This window comes from Vipera ursinii (genome assembly GCF_947247035.1).
Source record: "Vipera ursinii genome assembly, chromosome: Z".
Taxonomy (NCBI): domain Eukaryota; kingdom Metazoa; phylum Chordata; class Lepidosauria; order Squamata; family Viperidae; genus Vipera; species Vipera ursinii.
In genome coordinates, this window is record NC_139517.1 from 119,652,129 (window position 1) to 119,673,136 (window position 21,008).

The 21,008-nt window shown below is 37.3% G+C and overlaps 1 protein-coding gene across 4 annotated transcripts in view; it reads left to right on the forward strand.

Annotated features, from left to right (window-relative positions):
- The window catches only part of LMBR1 (limb development membrane protein 1), a 58,089-nt gene that overhangs the window by 30,849 nt on the left and 6,232 nt on the right, over window positions 1-21,008 (forward strand). Inside the window, exons 6-15 of one of the 4 annotated variants that reach the window (XM_083376714.1) lie at window positions 761-887; window positions 1,408-1,476; window positions 4,629-4,693; window positions 5,999-6,071; window positions 8,540-8,620; window positions 10,611-10,687; window positions 10,925-11,002; window positions 11,789-11,862; window positions 12,113-12,203; window positions 15,231-15,297. In XM_083376714.1, coding sequence (XP_083232840.1) covers window positions 761-887; window positions 1,408-1,476; window positions 4,629-4,693; window positions 5,999-6,071; window positions 8,540-8,620; window positions 10,611-10,687; window positions 10,925-11,002; window positions 11,789-11,862; window positions 12,113-12,203; window positions 15,231-15,297 — 802 coding nt within the window. Of the gene's footprint in view, window positions 1-760; window positions 888-1,407; window positions 1,477-4,628; window positions 4,694-5,998; window positions 6,072-8,539; window positions 8,621-10,610; window positions 10,688-10,924; window positions 11,003-11,788; window positions 11,863-12,112; window positions 12,204-12,808; window positions 12,922-15,230; window positions 15,298-21,008 lie in introns of those variants that run through there. The other 3 variants (XM_083376717.1, XM_083376715.1, XM_083376716.1) reach the window with 3 other exon arrangements.

Here is a 21,008-nt window from a genome sequence, read left to right on the forward strand (position 1 = left end):
CAAGAAAAATTGTAAAATGGGGCAAAACTCATTTAACAAATGTTTCACTTAGCAACATAAATTTTGGGCTCAATTATGGTTGTATGTTGAGGACTACCTGTATTTAACATGATGATTTGGAGCCCTACTGTTTAGCCTCTTGGCACTGTAAACTTTGGGCTGGGAATTCTAATGAGAGTTGGCTTCCTTTTGCTCCACAGCAATTAAATCTCTTCAACTAGCCAGATCTAGGAGAAAAGCAATGTTGCATTTGCATTTTTTCCACTTGTGCTGAATAAAAGTTGAAGTTATTTGGGTGATTTTTTAAAAAACTTGTTTTCTAGATTTTATAACGGCTTTATGCTTGATGCTATTGCATGGAGCAGATAAAAGTTTTTTCCAAACGTTGTAAGAAAATTTGTAACTGAAGTTATAACGGACCTATTAATTCTCAGACTAATTTGCTTTGATAGGAAACAAATTATTATTATTTATTATTGTTGTTGTTATTATTTTGTTTGAAATTCAAAGTATTGTTTGCTGATATAGCTACCAAATTGAGTGTCTTAATGAAAAAAAAGCCTTTGTGAATCTAGTATGAATAACTTTAATGAACATAAATAAAAATGGAACAGATGATACTTATTAAGGATTATAAAAAAAAATTCTCCAAGGTGTTTCAATTTTGGTTTAGCTTCTCAAAAAAGCAAATTTTAAGAAAATATCAATATATCTATGTTTGTATTTATTTCTTCTTTACTTTGTGCATTTTTTAAAATAGGGAATTAAAGCACGTATTTTGGAAACCCTTGTTATGCTCATTCTTCTCGCGTTGCTTATCCTTGGAATTGTGTGGGTAGCTTCAGCTCTCATAGACAATGATGCTGCAAGTATGGAGTCCTTGTATGGTAAGAAAATCTTTTCTCTGTTCTGCTTTTCTAAAGAAAGGTAACTGAGTAGCCATTAGACAAAACAAATCTACATTTTTATAGGCTGACGCTTTTTAAATATTTTTATTTCTTCCCATCTTATGTTTCAAACTTGGGTTTGGGTTTGAGATAACTGCTGTGTGGGATAACAGTGACAATTTGTTTCTTCATTTCAGGAACAAAAATGTCAATTTAAAAAATTATAAAATGCTAATTGAAAGGTTGTAATCCAGTTGAGAGCAAGAGAAAGTGTTTTGATTTTGCAGATGTTGAGATTGGATCTCCTGGATGATCTGCCTTTCCCACAGAGATTTGTTTTCTGATTTTAAAAAAAAATCATTTGAAGAGAAGTGATTGCCTTTAATCAATTTTATTTTTATTAGCAAGAATGCTGTTGCATATTTGAGGCCAGTAATAGAGTACATGAAAACATTCTTTTTCTTACTTTCATGTATATTAGATGAAATAATATACTAAATTATGTATTCTTTAATTTCAGATCTTTGGGAATTCTACCTCCCTTATTTATATTCCTGTATATCTTTAATGGGGTGTTTATTACTTCTACGTAAGTTTTCCATGCATATATTAGAAATAATATTTAGTAAGGCTTTTTGGCCTCTCAATGCAGGTATCAGACACTTGCTATTTACTGTGTGAGTGTCCTATATTTGGCTTTCATTGCCCCCAATGAAGCAATAAATAAATAAGTAATAAGTCAAGTAAAAAGTAGGAGTAATGTTTAAAATTGCTGTTCAGTCCACATGTATACTGGACTAGTAATAATGAAATCCTGAACAAGAAACAAAGCAATATAAATCATCTCAGACAAATGCCTATGTCCAGCTGGAGGCCTCCAGCAAAGTGGAGCCTAACATTTCACTGGGTCCATTGGATTCAATTTTGAACCACTGTTAACTATTCTTACTTATAGAAATTATTTGGAATGTCTCTTTGTGTAGGTTAAATCCATTATTCTATCCTCTGGAAGAAGAAAGGACAGGTTTTAAATCTCTGTAGCCGTCTTTTTTAAAATATAGCCTGAGCTTTCCTTCAAGACCCTCGCAAAGGTCTGCAGTATCAAAATTATTTGTCATATTTATTTATTATTAATTAATTTATTAATTCAATTTGTATACCGCCCTATTCCCGAAGGACTCAGGGCGGTTTAAGGGGCAAAATTTAAAAAACAATACAGTATAAAATTAAGTTAAAATAAAATAAAATTAAATATGGCCCCAAGAATTAAAATCCCAATTTAAAATCATTAAAACCCCTCAGTCCAGGCCTGATAGCTCAAAGAGCCAGGTTTTTAGGTCCCGGAGAAACGAACGAATATATTGAATATATTTGCAAAGATATAAAACAATGTCTCTTCTCATTACTATATTTGTTGAAAAAATCATATAGGTTTCTTTCATGAAAAATATCTTAATATCTAATCTTGTTACTTTTACATTGTTCAGCAGTGATTCATTTCTGTGAGTGAATCAATTTTAAAATTTAAAATGGTGAATCTCAAAAAATATAGTACATATAAACAAAGCTCTTTGGTGGTTCTTAATAAGTTTTAAAAGTAGGAAAGAGTCATGTGGATAAAAGATTTAAGAAACACTAGCATAATTTTTTGAAAACAGCTTGTCTCCTCTCTCAATCACCTCTTTTCAAGCCTAACCATCCTCGTCTCTTTCCATGTCTTTTTAGTCTTGCATACTAAGCCTTGGTGGAGCAGTGGGCTAATGCCTCCTTAAGTAACACCAGCTGCCTGCAATTAGTGCAGGTTCGCATCCCACCAGGCTCAAGGTTGACTCAGCCTTCCATCCTTCCGAGGTAGGTAAAATGAGGACCCAGATTGTTGGGGGCAATTAAGCTGACTTTGTAATAATGCCGCTTGGGGGGTGTATGAAAGCCCTAATAAGCAGGCATATACATAGAATGAAGGCTACTGCTAAGCTTGTAAGCCGCCCTGAGTCTTCGGAGAAGGGCGGGATATAAATGGAATTAAAATAAAAAATAAATAAAATAAGCATTAGACACCAAAATGTACTATTATAATACTTAGGTCAGTATATATAAATAGAGAAATTCTGACTTATACTTAACACCAAAACTACAAAAAGCATGAAATAAGGAATATAGAATGTAAGATACAGGTAACGTTCGACTTATAACACTTCATTTAGTGACCATTCAAAGTTACAATGATACTGAAAAAAATGACTTACGACCATTTTTCACTGTTACAATCTTTGCAGCATCCTCATGATTATGTGATCAAAATTCAGATGCTTGGCAACTGGTTCATACTTAGACCGTTGCTCTGTCCCTTTTGCAACCTTCTGACAAAGAAAGTCAATGTGGAAGCCAGATTCACTTAACTAGGTGACAACCTATCCACTGCAGTGATTCACTTAACAACTGTGGCAAGAAAGGCCGTTAAATGGAGCAGAACTCACTTAATAAACGTCTCACTTAACAGCAGAAATGTTTGGCTCAGTTGTGGTTTTAAGTGAAGGACTACCTGAAGTATAATGACAAACTAACATTAAATAATTTTAGTTTACAACAGTGAATACAAAGAAATATGGGAATTGTCTCTTGTAAGATCAACTCCACATGGATTTTACACACTACATCACAATAATAGTAACTTCTTATAATATGATGGGATTAATAAATGGACATAAGCTTGATCTATGCAAAGTGACAATATTTTCAGTACAAGGAAAAGAAGAGAACTTTAGATATCTTTGCAAAATGAACACTGAAGAATAGTATGTTTGATAGATTAAACTCGCCCAGATCCATCATCTGGTAAAAATTGAATAAAATAAAATTAAAAAACCCTCAAAGGGCAGACTTCATGGACACCTAGGTCTTTTTTGGTTGTCAGTTTTCTATGTTTCTATGTATTTCCAGTTTTCAGATACGAGTTGTTTAAAATCTCCAAGTTTTTTTATATTGCATTTTTGTAGGATACTTTTTTTTCTTATTTTATTCAAATATTTTTATTCAAATAAAATAAAACTTCAAATGTAAAAACAAAACTTTATTTTTTTTCTTTCAAAAAAGGGACAAAAATACAAAATAAATATTTTTAAAAGTGCATAAAACACATATTATTTCCCCCCCAGTTGAATACTTTTATTAGTATATCACACTATTTTGGTGAGGTACTTTTAAATTAAAAATCTAGGAAACTGACTTGATGTTGTGTATCAACTGATCTAACTACTGGGTTGCAAACACTGTGATGAATTTAAAATGGATCTTTTCATTTTCAGAAAGATTAAAAGTTTCAATAAAAAAATGAAGTTAGTTGTGTCATCAAGTTAGTGTGACCTGAGCTTTCAATATCTTTGGCACTAATTATTGCATTTGAAAACTGAGGTGAAGTTATTTGTCCTACCACAGGAGAAACTGCCTTCATCTTATTATTTACCAATATACAATAACAACTTAATCTACCATTTATCTTTTTCCTGGAACTATTTTATAGAATATGCTGTTAGATTGTTTATTGGTTTGGTAAAAATGTACATTAGATGTAAAGTATAAGGTTTAATCCTAATTATAGCTATGTATTTTAAGATGCTAACTTAACTTCTTCAAGAAGATCTGAGGTATTTGGCTTTTTTTAAATAAAAACTTCTCGATAAGGATATTGTAATTTTGGATAATGAATCAAAGATGATAGATAATATGTGTGTTCCTCTACAGTTTGTACACCAGTAGGACTTTCCCGTATGTTTACAGTGATGGGACAATTGCTTGTAAAGCCAACAGTAAGTATTGTTAATGTTAAATTGTTATCTAACATATGGACATAAGTTGTTTGGGCAGTGGTCTCCAACCTTTCTAGCTCCATGGACCTGGAGTAGTGACGGCAGAAATGAGGGAGGGGATGGTTTTGCACATTTTATTTATTTTATTTTTATTTTTATTCCATTTATATCCCGCCCTTCTCCGAAGACTCAGGGCGGCTTACAAGCTTAGCAGTAGCCTTCATTCTATGTATATGCCTGCTTGTTAGGGCTTTCATACACACACCCCCAAGCGGCATTATTACAAAGTCAGCTTAATTGCCCCCAACAATCTGGGTCCTCATTTTACCTACCTCGGAAGGATGGAAGGCTGAGTCAAACTTGAGCCTGGTGGGATGCGAACCTGCACTAATTGCAGGCAGCTGGTGTTACTGAAGGAGGCATTAGCCCACTGCTCCACCAAGGCTCATTTAACCTAGCTCCCATGTATGCACAAATGAAGCTTTGCACACTCGCCCAGTTTGGGCAACATACAAAGTGAAATTGCAGATATTATAGCAAAGGGGGTTTCCCCCCTTTTTTTTCTCTTCCTGTTTTGTTGGATTATTTCAACTTTGGGTATTGTTTAATCAGGGAAGCTTGCCCTCTGGGTGAGATTCAAGGTGCTGGTGATGACCTATAAAGCCCTAAATGGCATGGGCCCGGATTATCTAAGGGAGCACCTGCTGCCAGCGTCAATTTCCCATCATCCTGTGCGCTCCCACAGGGAGGGCCTCCTCAGGGTACCACTGGTCAAGGATTGCCGACGGGCGATCCCCAGGGGGAGGGCGTTCTCTGTGGGTGCACCTGCCCTATGGAATCAACTGCCAACGGAACTCCGGACTGCCCCCGACCTTCGTTCATTTCGCCGGGACCTAAAAACCTGGCTCTTTGAGCTATCTGGTCTGGACTGAGGGGTTTTAATGTTTTTAAATTGTGATTTTAATTTTTGCGGCTAGACTTAATTTAAATTAATTTTAATTTTATATTGTATTGTTTTTAAATTTTGCCTTGTAAACCGTACTGAGGCCTTTGGGAGTAGGGCAGTATATAAACTGAATGAATGAATGAATGAATGAATGAATGAATAATAAATAAATAAATAAATAAATAAATAAATAAATAAATAAATAATAAACAAACAAACATCAATTCACATTGATTTTGCATATATCCAGGTTTGTTTTTTTGTAAGGACTCTTAGTTCTCTTTCTCTCTTATGCATAGTAAATTGAGTGCAATCTTCAAATATTTTATCTGATATGGTATCTGTATATCTAAACATAGATTCTTGAAGACTTGGATGAGCAGATATATATTATTACTCTAGAAGAAGAAGCTATAATGAGAAGGTTAAATGGTAAGTTACTACAGCCTGGCTTTTATAGTATTGCATTTAGGTATTATGGCAGTTGTATCCCAATATTTACAGAGGATGCTAGTTTCAGAAATCCTGAACACCACATATTTGGTGTAAGTTTGGAGCCAGTTTGGCTTAGTGGTGAAGTTGCTGGCCTAAAAATTAGGGCAATATGAGTTCTAGTCCCACCGTAGCCATGAAAGCCTGTTAGGTGATCTTGGGCCAGTCTCTTTCTCAGCACAACTCACCTCAAAAGTTTGTTCTTGTGAGGAAAATAGGAGGAGGGAGGTGTCTTGGATTATGTTGGACATCTTGAGTTACTTATAAAGTAATAAATATGGGATAAAAATACCTCAGGTAAATAAATAAATAAGAAAGAATATTCTTCTTTTCAGCAGGTGTGTAATGACTGATTGTGGCCCAGAAGCATTGTACTATGTCAGTTCTTTTATAATTAAATATTCCAAAAAATTATAAACTAATACGAACTGAATAGCAAGTTAACATAACCGAGAAACAAAACTGGTTGTACAGAAATTATAAGTAACACTGGTCATATGTTATTTTTGAGTAGGACTTTTGCAAGTTTTAATGGAAAATGCAGCTTGCTTAAATGTAGTCAAATCATTCAGTTTGACTAAGTTAAAAGCAGAATTCTGCAAATGATAAAAATGATTCATTTTTCATGCATTTTAACATCTGATCCTTTGGTAAAATTTAAAATTATTCTGTGGCAACCTTTGGAGGTGCTCTGGAAACCATACTCTGCAAAATGATGCCATAGGGTATAATATCTTTTCTTTATATGTTCTGAGAATTAAAAAAATGTATAAGATCAAACTGAAAACATATCACTGATGTTAAATCATAGTTTGGCAGAAACTCACGATTTTATTATAAATAAAGGATTGCAGTACCCCTTCCTCTTGAGAAGTAGAAGTAATTTTAATAGTTTTCTAGTAGGTAAATTTGAATCCAATGTAATTCGGTATTATGTTAATAGGATTCAAATTGCAGAATCCTGAATTACAATTAGTTGTGTGTTTTAAAATTCTCACTTTTTAAACATAGTATAAATAATTAGGAAAGTGTGTACTTTTGAACTTCAGATTTCATATAATTTTATTGACACAGGAAGTTTGGAGAAGAAAAATTATCTCTGCAATGGTTAGCCTGTATAAATTGTTTTGTTATTAAAGAAATTGGAGAGAAAATGTGTTTCTTCCATATTGTATTTTAATACCCACATTATTTGTGCACGAAAAGAATAAAGCTCAAACTTTCTTTATATTAAAAAGGAAAAGTTGCTGTTAGCTATTAGTTTTCCTAAATCCCAGGAGACGGGTGGAGCAGGATCAAAAATACTTATTTGATCAAAGTTATTAGGTCTGAAGGTATTCTAACCTATGTAAGAAAGATGAAAGGTGTTGTTTTTATTGCACACTAGTAACAGTGTAATTTTGAACTAATTGGAGTTGAACTGCCAATCACCTACAGGGAATGCAAATAGATACTCCTACAATTTCCTTTGAGGTACTGAAATATTATGTTGGGACCGAAGAAAAAACAAAATAATACTGTTAAATTGACCTTAAATGAGCCGCTTTGTGGTTTTCTTGGAGAATCCCTTCTAATTTTTCATGACTAGTCTGAACAAGTTCTGTCTACCAATTTGATTTATTGGCCAGACAATGCAGTCATTAAACTTTTGTGCTTGTTTGAAATAAAGTTGAGAGCCCATGGTGCTTTGAATAGCTTGCATTCAATACTTTTCTCCGTCTTCCAGAGATGTGATTTGATTGCTCTAAAATATTGCTTCCTTCCTTGGAAATTTACCAGGATTAGTTCTATTAGTTCCACGCTGTTATCATTTTGGGGAGTGTTGTTGTAAGGGTTATCATTTTTTTTAAGTTAAGATGAATATTAAGGATCTGATGCATTTCCCATATAAGTGGTGAATATGTAAATTTAAGGCAGAGGCTCACAGTTGAGCATGCAAATATGTGGATATATAAAAGAATTAGTTTAGTTACCATAGTGAAAAGTGAATTTTGTTTGAGTTTGTTTGAGATTTCAAGGAAGTCACAAACTTAAATAGTCAGGATTTTTAAAGCAAAATTCATTTAATTAAAAAAACCCCATGAACCACACCCTCTGGTAGTTTAGAAATAGCTAAATGGCTATCTGAAGGTGTGGCCCAGTTCTTTTTAAAAATTAAATAAACTTTGTTTAAAAAATCCTGACTATTTGTCACCACATATAAAAACCATTTTCTTTAGCCCACACCTGTTTCATCTAGAAAAATGTATTGTAATGGGAGTGAAAACTGCCATTAGAGTACAAGATTTATACTTTACAGAGACATTTTCCTTACCTTAATCTGTTTTTCCTCTTGTAGTTAACAAAATGGTTGGGTACTATTGATGGAATATTTTAATAGAGATGACGGTATTTTTATTTTGGCACAGGAGGATTTTCCGCCGTGGAGTACAATACAAAACAACTTGAGCAGGAGTTGAATAATGTGAAGAGCATGAAAACAAAATTGGGTAATTGCCTCCTTTTTTTGGTTTGGTATCTACTGTGCTTTATCTTGGAGTAAAACCTCTTACTTTTGGAAATATGAGAAAAATATTATCTACTGTTCTTACAAAAAATACTTTAGGTATATATTGGATAAATATCCTTTTAGTGTAATACTTAGACATTTCCAGAATGTCAGCCCTTCAAGGTTGGCCAGATCTGGAAACAGATTTCACAAGAAGACTAGAACTTTGCTATTAACAAAGTCTCACAAATCTGTCTGTGTCTCCTCTTCTTAGACTGAGGGAATCAGGAACTTTTATCCTCTGATGGCCTCTGGATTTTCTCCAAAGACATTTCCATGGCTCTTTACACTAGTATAATGTTCTTATTTTGAGTTCTGTTTCCTTATTATTATTTTTTAAAAAAATGAGAATCATTTCTAATAGAAATGGGGAAAGATAAATAAGTCCCTGCGGATTTTACTCCACTAATCGTTGCCAACTGTAGTGGGCATTGCTCATTTCCGTTTCAAGGCCATTGAGCCAGCGCCGTCCGAAGACATTTCGCGCTCGTGTGGCCAGCATGATGTCACAGGGTGCTGTTACCTTTCTACCGAGGTGGTACCCGTTTATCTATTTTCATTTGCATGCTTTCAAGCTGCTAAGCTGGAAGCAGCTGGGATGAGGACATCGGGTCTCAAACTTGGGCTGCTGACCCTCCAGCTGACCAATCCAGGGTCTTAACCCCTGAGCCGCCATTTTGCTGTCCACAGTAATGGAGCCTGGGAAACATCAGATTAAAACTATAGGAAGAACCCTGTCATGGCACATCAAAGAGCTTTGTAAGCTGGCATCCTGTGTCTCATATTAGGCTGTAAAAGACATTGAGAGTGCCACTCACATCAGGGCAAGGTTGGCATCAGAAGCACCATGTCTCTAAATTCTAGATTTTCTCCTGCAGTCTGGAATTTAGAGACATGATTCTTCTGATGGTACTGGTTTCTTAAAAACTTATTTTTCATACATTAATGTATTCCCCCCTTTTAGACACTAGCCACCTCATATTATAATTGGCCCCTACCAAAAGATGTTGTTAATCAGCTTTGTATTCTATTCATATTTGTATTAAAGTGTTGTTTAATGTTTATTATTTTTTAAAAAAAATATTAAATTCATTTGGTACCGATCTCGCAGTCCGAGGCAACTCAGTTTTTAGCTGATTTTTGCGAGGAAGAATTCTTATTGAAAAGATACATAAAAAAAAATAAATACTGTTGGCATGTTAGTTTCCTTCATGCCTTCCTTCTGCTATTGCTTATCTCCATTTGTAAATAAAATAATTTAAGTCAGATTGGAAGAAATTCAATATTGCTGAAATACTCCACTTCTGATTCCAGTCCAGGGGATCAGATCTTTTGAAAGCCGTTCCATTTCAGTTTTAGTTTTCAGTTTTATTAAATTTTTATACCGCCCTTCTCCCTAGGGACTCAGGGCGGTGATTTAAAGTACTCACACTTTTTTAAAAAAATAACTGGAACCTTATTAGTGGAACCTTATTCCACTAATAAGAACTTTTATTTTAAAAAAAGAACCTTACTCCATTTTGGGAAGCAGATTCGTTCAGAATGATTTATTTATTTAGCCTTTATTACAGTGCTTTTTTTTAACCTTGGCAACTTTAAAACCTTTCAACTCCCAGAATTCCCCACCCAGCATGATTGCCTGGGGAATTTTAGGAGCTGAAGTCCACACATCTTAAAGTCGCCAAGGTTGAGAAACATGTCTTTACTACTTATGCTGGGGAGTGGGAAGACTGGTGCTTGGCAGGATAGGATGTTTGAGCTGAAAGTACATAAGTAGGCCAATTTGCTCTTGAAGTTTTAGTGGTCCATCTCAGAGAATGCTTGGACTGCTTTTGGTTGTTTGGCTAAGGTTATGGCTACAGAGCTTCTAATTTTAAAAGGATTGTATATATTTGTCTCAAGCCACCGCGACATTTTTCTTCTGTTTAAAGAGCGACGGAAAAAGGCTTCTGCCTGGGAAAGGAACCTTGTGTATCCAGCTGTAATGATACTACTGCTAATTGAAACGGTAAGCTCTAATTTCTTTACATTGCTTAAGACCCACTTGGCCTCTTGAAGATAGTAATTTATTCCACACACGTGTCTGAATTGAGGATCATAAAAAAAAAAGGAATTGCAGGAATTGTCTCCTTTAGGGTTTTTTTTTTTTGGTTTGTTAAATCTCAGAAGTGTTCAAGCCATTGCTGCAAAACGGAGCAAACAGTTTTTGCACAAAACTGCTTGGATTTTCTGCTTCTTTTTTCAGGCATTCTCCGTGCTCTTAGTTGCTTGCAACATTCTGCGTCTGTTGGTTGATGAAACTGCAATGCCAAAGGGATCAAGGGTAAAGTCTTTTCCTTTCGCAATGTCAGTAATGTCAGATTTGATCGCACAATCTAGTTTACCACACATTCCCTTCCCCCCCCCCAAATAAATTTACTTCTGAGCGAGCAGATACAGATCTCTGCTCTGAAAAGAGTCTTTAAAAGAATTAAATCTGCACATGCAAACGCTGTTTTAGTGTTGCGGTTAAACTTGGACTAGAAACCAGGTAACTGTGAGTTCTAGTCCATCTTTAGGGACAGAAGCCACTTGTGCCACTCTAAACCATTCAGTCTCTCTCTCTCAGCCCTGGGAAATAGGCAACGGCCAAACATTCTGTCAATCTTGCAGAGAAAATTGTAGAGACTTGCCAAGCCGTTGCCAGAGTCAGGGTTGTTGAAAATGAACTAATACAACAAAAATGGAATACAGTTAGCTACTAAAATCCTGCCACAAATACTTTCCTGCATTTGTGGCAGGATTCTAGTATCTAATTAGGGGAACTGCTTTTAAAATTTCTCTAGTTCCCTTACAGCATTTTTAACCATCAAATTATTTGAAAATTTGTATTTGTTTTGAATCCCGAAAAAAACCCCCGGTATTCTGATATAGCTTCTTATTTAGGTGAAATCCTGTTTCTAATCCTGAGGCTTGCAGTGATTATTACTGCCTCAATATTAGCCAATAAACAAAATACAAACGATATACAATTGAATTGTCCAAGGCATTCAGTCTTTAAAAAAATAAGTAAAAGAATGGCATCTCCTGTCTTAATACCTTTTTTTTTTTAAAAAAAAAATTCTTGCAGGGGCCTGGCATAGGAAATGCTTCTCTGTCCACATTTGGTTTCGTGGGAGCAGCACTTGAGATCATTTTGATTTTGTATCCTTTCTTTCATGAGGCGTGCTTGTCTGTTAACAAGTATTCTGTCTAATTTTCTGGGAGGCTGCTAATTTACTAAGATGCCTGCTTAGTAGAGAGGAGACAATAGGCCAGCTATTCCCAGGCACTCAAAGTGTATGTTCTTTCTCTCTTACCCCTCCTCCTGCATACTTTGCAAGGCTTAAAAGACCTTTAGGACTCTGAAACTTGCATTCTTTAGGAATTCTTTTTTTTCCTTTAATTCTCACAGCTACCTTATGGTTTCCTCTGTTGTTGGCTTTTATAGCCTACGTATTTTTGGAGACTTTACCCCCAGGAAGGATGACACAACTATGACAAAGGTGGGTGAAAAAGCCCGAGATCACGTTTTTTCTTCTCCCTCTGGTCCCATTTCTTCTACCAAAGCAAATCTGATCCTGCCAGACAGTAATTGCATTCTGAACAGCGATTAGTCGTTTAAACTTTCATCAACAAATTTTATTTTTTTTTGCTTATTTGGGGTAGCTTGGAATAAGCTGGAAAAGGCCTGAAATTGCAGAGATAGGTAGCCGTAGAAAATATGATGAGTCATTCTCCCACACCCTTTTTTCTAGGATGTGTGTGTGTGTGTGTGTGTGTGTGTGTGTGTGTGTGAGAAAGGGGGGGGCTCTTTAGGTTATTACAAATAATATCAATAGATTCTTTTAATTTGAATGGATTAAGAGATTCTGTTCAGCAATTCTCAGTCTGAGGCTGTTTACACAATCGCAACCAACAGTTGCGTACATGTTAAGAGAGATCTTAAAAATGGGTTTTCATAAATAGGAGGGGGAACATTACAAACAAGATGAATAGGAGCCAATTTCTTTTAGGAGTTTCCTCTTTTTTTTTCTTTTCTTCTTTTCCATTTAAAAAAAGGCGTTCGAAGTAGGGGGGGTGAGGGTGAGATTTGCTTTAATCTTTCCAGGAATTCTCAGAAATGGGAAAGTAAACAGCCGTACAGAAGACCCTTGATTAAACCAGTTGAGCAGTGCCATTATGTTTGCTCAGTCCTTTTATACTACAGCGTTTTGAAAAAAAGAGAAATGGTAAGCCACATATCTTTCAGATTTTTCAGATTTTTTTGCATTTGGAACTCCTCTTGAAAAAAGGCCTCAGCATTTTCTGTTTCTTCGAAAGAATAATGCTATATCAGCTCCTGTTTGTTTATTGTAATTCTTTATGTCCTCTAAAGGCGACGTGTTCTTTTCCTAGACTCAAGACTGTGCTTTGGGAAACAAAGGCAGTTGATAAATTACTGCCCAGCTATAGCCGGCACCTCCCTCACTTATTCTCCATCATTATATTAATACAATGTTCCTTGTATAAGCACCTGCACAATAAGTATACAAAAGCAAATTTGGGTTAGAGGCCAGGTAAGGGTAGCTGTGCACTCAGTTTTAAAGACTGGAGCCCTAAGGTTCAATCAGCATCTATGAACACTATTAATTTACACTTGCCTATCCTGGTTTAGTTTTGAACATGCAAGTGAATGGTTTCAGCCGTGGTGTTTGCATTATGTCTGTTAGACATTGTGCCTGCAGGCAGGAAGTTTCTTGTAGTTCAGTTTCAGCGTCTTGCTTGGTGTATTTTAGTTGCTCTATCTCTTGATCTTCATTTGTTCAGAGTTTATTTTGAATCTGCTTAAAATTTTTAAATGCAACCTTTAGATGTTCCATGACAACAAATAAGCATTTTGAGGAATATAGATTTAATGTAAGTAGCAAAATTTCAGTTCAGATACTGGCTAAAGGTTTAGAAATTGCCACACTCCAGAATGAACGTAGACAGCTTATGCTTAAAATAGCAAAACAATTTTAAAAATTCATTTTAAGTGTCCTGACTCCGCACTGCAGCCAGCCTATCCAGGGCACCATAAATACCTTACCCAAGACCTGGGAGAAGAGCTAGCTTTTTAAAAATCTTTGAAACTTTATCAGGATTGGAGCTAAATGGCTGGTTCCAAAGGGCAAGTGCTATGACAGAGGAGGCAAGCTTCTTGGGTCTTTACAGATGGTGGTGTTTAATTGAGTGGATCCAATATGTGCCGGTTCTGCCAGCTCTTCTCTGATGGGCAGTAACCATGGAGATGAGATCCCTCAAACCATCTGAACTTATGCCACATAGGGCTTTATAGCCAATACCCAGACCCTTACTGCCAAATTGAACTGATGTCGCATGGGCATATCAATGCATGCCCATCATTTTATTGCTGTTTCATTCTGTACAAGGTCTTTATGGGCAGCACCATGTAGACTGGACATTGTAATAGTCCAATTGTGTGGTGACTAGGATGTAAGCAAGTCATCTTACGGCATACCTTGAGGAATACAGTGGTACCTAGGTACTTGATTGCCTCAAAACACATTGGCTTTGGTTTTCCACGCATTTCGACATGAAAATGTTGTACCTGTTCTTGGCCTTTGTTTAGCTAGATTCGTTGCTAAGGGAAGAGGGGAGTAGTATAGGGAATGGACAGGAAGTCAGGCATGCTGGGAAGGTGTCCGCAAATGGAGGGGGATGGCCACAGAGGACAGACAAGAAGGTCACTGACATAGGAAAAGGGACAGACAGAAAGTTCTTCCTGGCCAAAAGAAAGGTTTTTATGGTAAGCCACGTGGTTTGTTTAGGACTCGACCTTTTTAGTACCATCACACCTCCCAGAACAAATTAACACCGAGTACCAACGTACCATTGTAGATGCAACTGGTTCCCCGTATGAAGGTGTACAAATGCCCTCCTGGTCACAGCTGCTACTGACTCTTTTCACTGTAAGTCCAAGGCTGTGTCATCTGTTCATCCCACTAGGACTAGTCCACCCTACCAATGATGGCAGAGGAGGCATATTGTGGACCCCATCGGCCAGGGAAATCTGGCTGGCTGGGGCCACATGGCCTTCTCTGCTATTGCACCTGCCCTCTGGAACATCTTGCCACTCCCCCCCCCTCGAGTGCGGCCTGGTCCAATCCTCCAGACCTTCCCTGACAGCCTAAATACCCATCTGTTAGCTACTGTTTTTTATGTTTTTGTTGTATTTTATTTATATAGTTTTATCTTTTAATATTGTAAGCTGCCCAGAGTTAGCTTGTAGTAAGTTGGGCAGCCAATAAATTTGATAAATAAAATAAGATCAAAAGTTTTTGTGCTGTTGTGAATTTTTAGAAAAATTGATAAACTTAGTTTTACAGTATTATTAGCAGAGTGCTGCATAAGCCAGGGAGCCAGACAATTTAATGGTGGGCAGAATGAGATAAAGTATTGCTTTGTATGCTCTACTTACACACTGCAATTTTTATTTGCCAATTAGAAACTTCATTTTAACTAAAATAATACCTTTTTTGTCTCAACAGATAATTGGGAACTGTGTTTCTATCTTAGTCCTCAGTTCAGCACTGCCAGTTATGTCAAGGACATTGGGTAAGTTTGATTTGAAATCAGCCTTTTTACAGAAACTTGAACAAATGTAGACATCCCTTTTACCAAAAGTTCAGCTATACTTTTAGAAAACAAAATGCTAATAATGTAGGGTGGTACTTAATTATACAATTATGTTGCACTTTGTAAAAAAAATCAAAATTTGAGACCCAGTAATTTAAGTATATTAATCTATCGCCATGGAATTACAGATATATGGACAATGAAGTTTAAGCTTTCTGATCTTGGCCTTGATACGTCTGTTGAACTAGTGGCAACTTAGTTTGGCCTTGTGGTTAGCATGCTAAAGTATAGGTAGATAAGCCTGAATGTTAGTTCTGACTTGGGTGGCGTATTGACTGAAAGGTTAAGCTGGGTTTGACAACCAAGTGTGGCGCTACGGGGTGAGCTCCTGTTACTCGCCCCAGCTCCTGCCAACTTAGGAGTTTGAAAGCATGCCAATGCTAGTAGATAAATAGGTACATTGGTAGGAAGGTGACTGTGTTCTGTATTTTCATGTTGGTCACATGATGACAGAATAATCTTTCAGACAACTCAGGCTCCCTTGGCTGAGAATCAAAGATAAGCACTGCCCCTACGAGTGGGTTACAAATGCACAGGGAAAAACTTTAAAATCTTTTAGTCCTCTCTTAGGCATGGAAGTCATTTGTGTATGACTTTGGGCCAGTTGGGGAATAAACATTGTTACACCTGAATTATGGGTTTGTTTCCTGTCGAGGCTTTACGTAAGTGTTTGAGTTAAATTGTTACCTTGTTAAATATTAGCTATATTGGTGCCTCCCCCTATCAAAAATGAAATCCTACAAATCCATGGAAGTCTTGTTAAGTTTTTAGTAAAATGTATTTTACATTACAATTTTTTTTTTATGCAGAGTAAAATATCTGCAATAAAATAGAAAGTAAAAGCATAAGAAAACAACAGTTGGAAAATAGCGAGGTTTCTATGCTATAGTTGGAACATATGTTTAGGGGCACTAACAGACGAGACAAAAAAAATGTTTTTTTATATCCCCTAATTCACAATAGAACAAAAACGTCTGAGACAGATTTAGTCAACTTTTGGAAAACTCTTTTCTTCTGGAGCTCTCAGCTATTCTTCCTTTACTTCTTTTTTATTATTACTATCTTTTTTTGGATTCTTCTCTTCACTATATATTTGATTTTCCTTTCTTCATGTTGTGGTTCTCCGTGATTTCTGGAGACCAAGACATCTCTCCCTCCCCCAGCATGCCATTGGAACAATTTTTAGTTGTACCATTCTCAGCAGTTCTTCTTGTTCATCTCAAGGAATCATCTTCAGTGGTTGTTCTGGAGGTAACAGGCACTCCTCACCCTCTTCTGTTGGGTAACAGAACAGTTCCACATCTTTGAGGGGAACTAAGGGACATGTGGGTTGTATTGTTTGGAAGAGTGGATCCAAGACAGCATTTTTCTTTCTTCTGAACCTCAGTAGGGGATTTTTATTGATGGCTAAAAGAGGTCGTTTTTATCAAACTTCCTCCCTTCAATTCCAGTGCTTCTTTGCTTCCTCCCTCAAGCCCTAAAATTGACTTGAAGATAAACATTTGAGGAAAATACCATCTTGTCCAATCTCTTTGGAACTTCCCAGCAAGGACTGCCCTCATAAAGTTTCTGGGGCAAAAGCGCTTATGCTCATCCTGAATCCAGAGTCTTAAAGAGAAGGGAACACCATTAGAGTGGGACCATAATCCACTTCTTACATCTACATGGAGGGAAGCGTGCAGTGGTATATTTCCAGGTTCTGTTTTAGGTCCAGTACTCTTCAATGTCTTCATAAATGATTTAGATGAAGTGATAGAAGAGGAACAAATCAAATTTGCAGGCAACATCAAGCTGAAGGGAATAGCTAACATTTCAGATGAAAGGCTCAAGATACAGAAGGATCTTGACAGACTTGAACACCGAGCCATATCCAACAAAATGCAATTCAGAGGTGAGAAAATTAAGATTTTATACTTATTCAAGAAAAACTAAAGGCACAGGTATAGAATAGGAGAAGTGTGGTCTTACCAAAGCAATGTAAAGTGGTACTAAACACTTCACATGACCTTATACTATTCCTCTACTGATGCAGTCTAGCCTGAATTAGCTTTTTTGGCAGCTGCAGCACACTACTGGCTCATATGTAAGTGCTTGTCCATTAGGACTCCTAGATCAACAACAGTAACTGTGAAAGGGATCAGCCTCACATGGGTGTGTGTGTGTGTGTGTGTGTGTGTGTGTGTGTGTGTGTGAGAGAGAGAGAGAGAGAGAGAGAGAGAGAGAGAGAGAGAGAGAGAGAGAGAGAACGAGAACCTATTCTCCAAAGCATCTAAGAGCAGGACAAGATGTAACTGATGGAACCTTATCAAGGAGAGAATCAATTAGAACAAAGGAGAAATTCCCTACAGAACGATTAATCAGTGAAACGGTTTACCTTCAGATGTTGTAGGTGTTGCAACACTAGAGGTTTCTAAGAAGAGATTGGACAGCCATTTGCCTAGAATGTGTAGGGCAAAGGACCAGTGGCTTATATTTATGAGATTGTCTGGTACATCTTTGGCCACCGGAGGAGAAAGAAGGAAATATTCAATTTCTCGAATATTACACTTTTTGCAAGTAAATTTCAAATGGGCTGAAATCCAATACATTAACTACTTAGACTCATTGCCTGCACCTAGGAGGACAGAAGTCACAGCTGCCTTTTTATGAATGCTTATTGAGTATCATATACATGGTGGTATCTTGGTGTTCGGAAAACTCAACAGTGGCCACAGGATTGGAAAAGATCAGTTTACATTCCAATTCCAAAGAAAGGCAGTGCCAAAGAATATTCAAACTATCGCACCATTGCACTCATTTCTCATGCTAGTAAAGTCATGCTTAAAATCCTACAAGCTAGACTTCAGCAATATGTGGATCGAGAACTACCAGAAGTACAGGCAGGATTTCGAAGAGGCAGAGGAACTAGAGATCAGATTGCCAACATACGCTGGATCATGGAGAAAGCTAGGGAGTTCCAGAAAAACATCTACTTCTGCTTCATTGACTATGCTAAAGCCTTTGATTGTGTGGATCATAACAAACTGTGGCAAGTTCTTAAAGAGATGGGAGTACCAGACCATCTTATTTGTCTCTTGAGAAACCTATATGCGGGTCAAGAAGCAACAGTGAGAACTGGACACGGAACCACTGATTGGTTCAAAATTGGGAAAGGAGTCCAGCAAGGCTGTATACTGTCGCCCTGCCTATTTAACTTATATGCAGAGCACATCATGAGAAAGGCAGGGCTAGATGAATCAAAAGTTGGAATTAAAATTGCTGGAAGAAATATCAACAACCTAAGATATGCAGATGATACCACTCTAATGGCAGAAAGTGAAGAAGAACTAAAGAGCCTCTTGTTGCGGGTGAAGAAGGAGAGTGCAAAACTTGGGTTGAAAATTAACATTAAGAAAACCAAGATCATGGCATCTGGCCCTCTCAATTCCTGGCAAATAGATGGGGAAGAAATGGAGGTAGTGACAGATTTTATTTTCCTGGGCTCTAAGATCACCGCAGATGGGGACTGCAGCCAAGAAATTAAAAGACGCTTGCTCCTGGGGAAGAAAGCCATGGCAAATCTAGACAGCACACTAAAAAGCAGAGACATCACCCTGTCAACAAAAGTGCGTATAGTCAAGGCTATGGTCTTCCCAGTTGCAATGTATGGCAGTGAAAGTTGGACCATAAGAAAGGCTGAGCGCCAAAGAATTGATGCCTTTGAACTATGGTGCTGGAGAAGACTCCTGCGAGTCCCTTGGACTGCAAGGCAATCAAACCGGTCAGTCCTAGAGGAGGTCAACCCTGACTGCTCTTTAGAAGGCCAGATCCTGAAGTTGAAACTCAAATACTGTGGCCACCTAATGAGAAGGAAGGACTCACTGGAGAAGAGCCTAATGCTGGGAAAGATTGAGGGCAAGAGAAGAAGGGGACTACAGAGAATGAGGTGGCTGGATGGAGTCACTGAAGCAGTAGGCGTGAGCTTAAATGGACTCCAGGAGATGGTAGAGGACAGGAAGGCCTGGAGGAACGTTGTCCATAGGGTTGCGATGGGACACAACTTTGCAGCTAACAACAACAAATCTTGGTGCTCAATCTCTTCCTTGATGAGGTACTAAAAGCTTAACCTGTGAGCCCCTTTGAAAGTTTGTTTGTCGGACGTGTCCTTCAGCAAAAAAGACTTCATAAGTCTGTTCCAATCCCACTGAGGGCTGCTTTGGTAAGTGGTGGCTAAAGATGTTGTTCATATATTGTAGGAAAAGAAACATTAGATGTACTATGAAATGAGGGTCTGAAGATTTTTGTTATTTTTTAACAGAGGGTCGTCTCTGTAGTGCCTGTCTTTCATATCTGCTATCATTTCTCAGTCCCTACACTGGCTGAAAGGCTGCTCTCTTGTGCCACCTAGGGACCGCAAAAGAAAATTCTTGGTCTTGCCTGCCAGAGGAATGGATACATAGAGCTATCTCTGATCTGTCAGCAAAGAGCTTCCTTTTTTTTTTTTTTTGGAGCTGACTGACAATTCGTTTATAAATCTAGATACAGATTCAGCACTTCTATTCTTGACCCAGGTCAAGTGGAAAAGGCTGGTGTAGTTGAATCTGTATTGTAAATCCGTCTCACTTGGTGGCTTTTGTATAGAGACTAAAATGCTTAGATGGTCTTGTGTGCAGAATGCCACAGAACTATGCAACATTCCTAAAACTTGTCTCTAAAGTTAAAAGAGCTATTGCATTACACTGTCCCAATTTCCCAACTTGGAATCATCAAAATGATTGAAAACCGCGTAGAGGTCTAGCAGAATTAATGGGATCCTTATGATCAAAGGAATCAAAGCTAGTTTGGCAACCAAAATATCGAAACGTGTCCTGAAATCACTTTTAGTGATGCAGTGACTGGTTCTGCGTTATCAGTTAGAGAAGAGGTGACAAACTGCCAGCCCGCGGGCCGGTTGCATCAGACGGATGCCATGCCCACCCCACTTCCACCAATGCAAAAAAAGTCGCCATATGTCACGACACGTCACGTGATATGGCGAATTTGACAGCCGTGAGTTAGAGGTTTCAAACTTCTTCATCTCCTTGAAGTTGCTAAGCAGAGCGTGCTGAAAAGCACTTTCTCTTAGCCCATATCATCTCTTCACTCTGATTAACAATAGTTCTAATTCTTGAGCTACAGGGATCTCTTCTACACATTATGTGTCATCAGGTTAAATTATAAATTTGGTTAGTGGAACATTTGCTTGGGATAGATAAACTGATGTGTAGTCAGTTTCTGAACTTCACAGAATGTGTTGGTGCTTGATAAGCTAACTAATGTACAATCTGAGCTTCTTTATTTTGTTTGGCCTTTTAAGCATTATGAATGAAGAGAACTTTATCACTTCTCTTCACCTGTCACGTTCCATCATTCCATGGATGGAATGTTGGTTAAATGCCATCCTTTCAGAAGTTGTCTTTAAATTGTTGAAAGTTTTTCTAGAATTTTTCCTAGTTGGAAAATACAAACGTAAGCAAATATTTCCCAGATAACTCTATTTTAATAACTGCAAATGGTTGGCATGTTCAGTGGGAATTCTATTCAGTGGGATCACATTAAGTTGTCTTAGGCATGGTTATTTCCAGTAACTCTTTTAATGTGCACAACTCTCA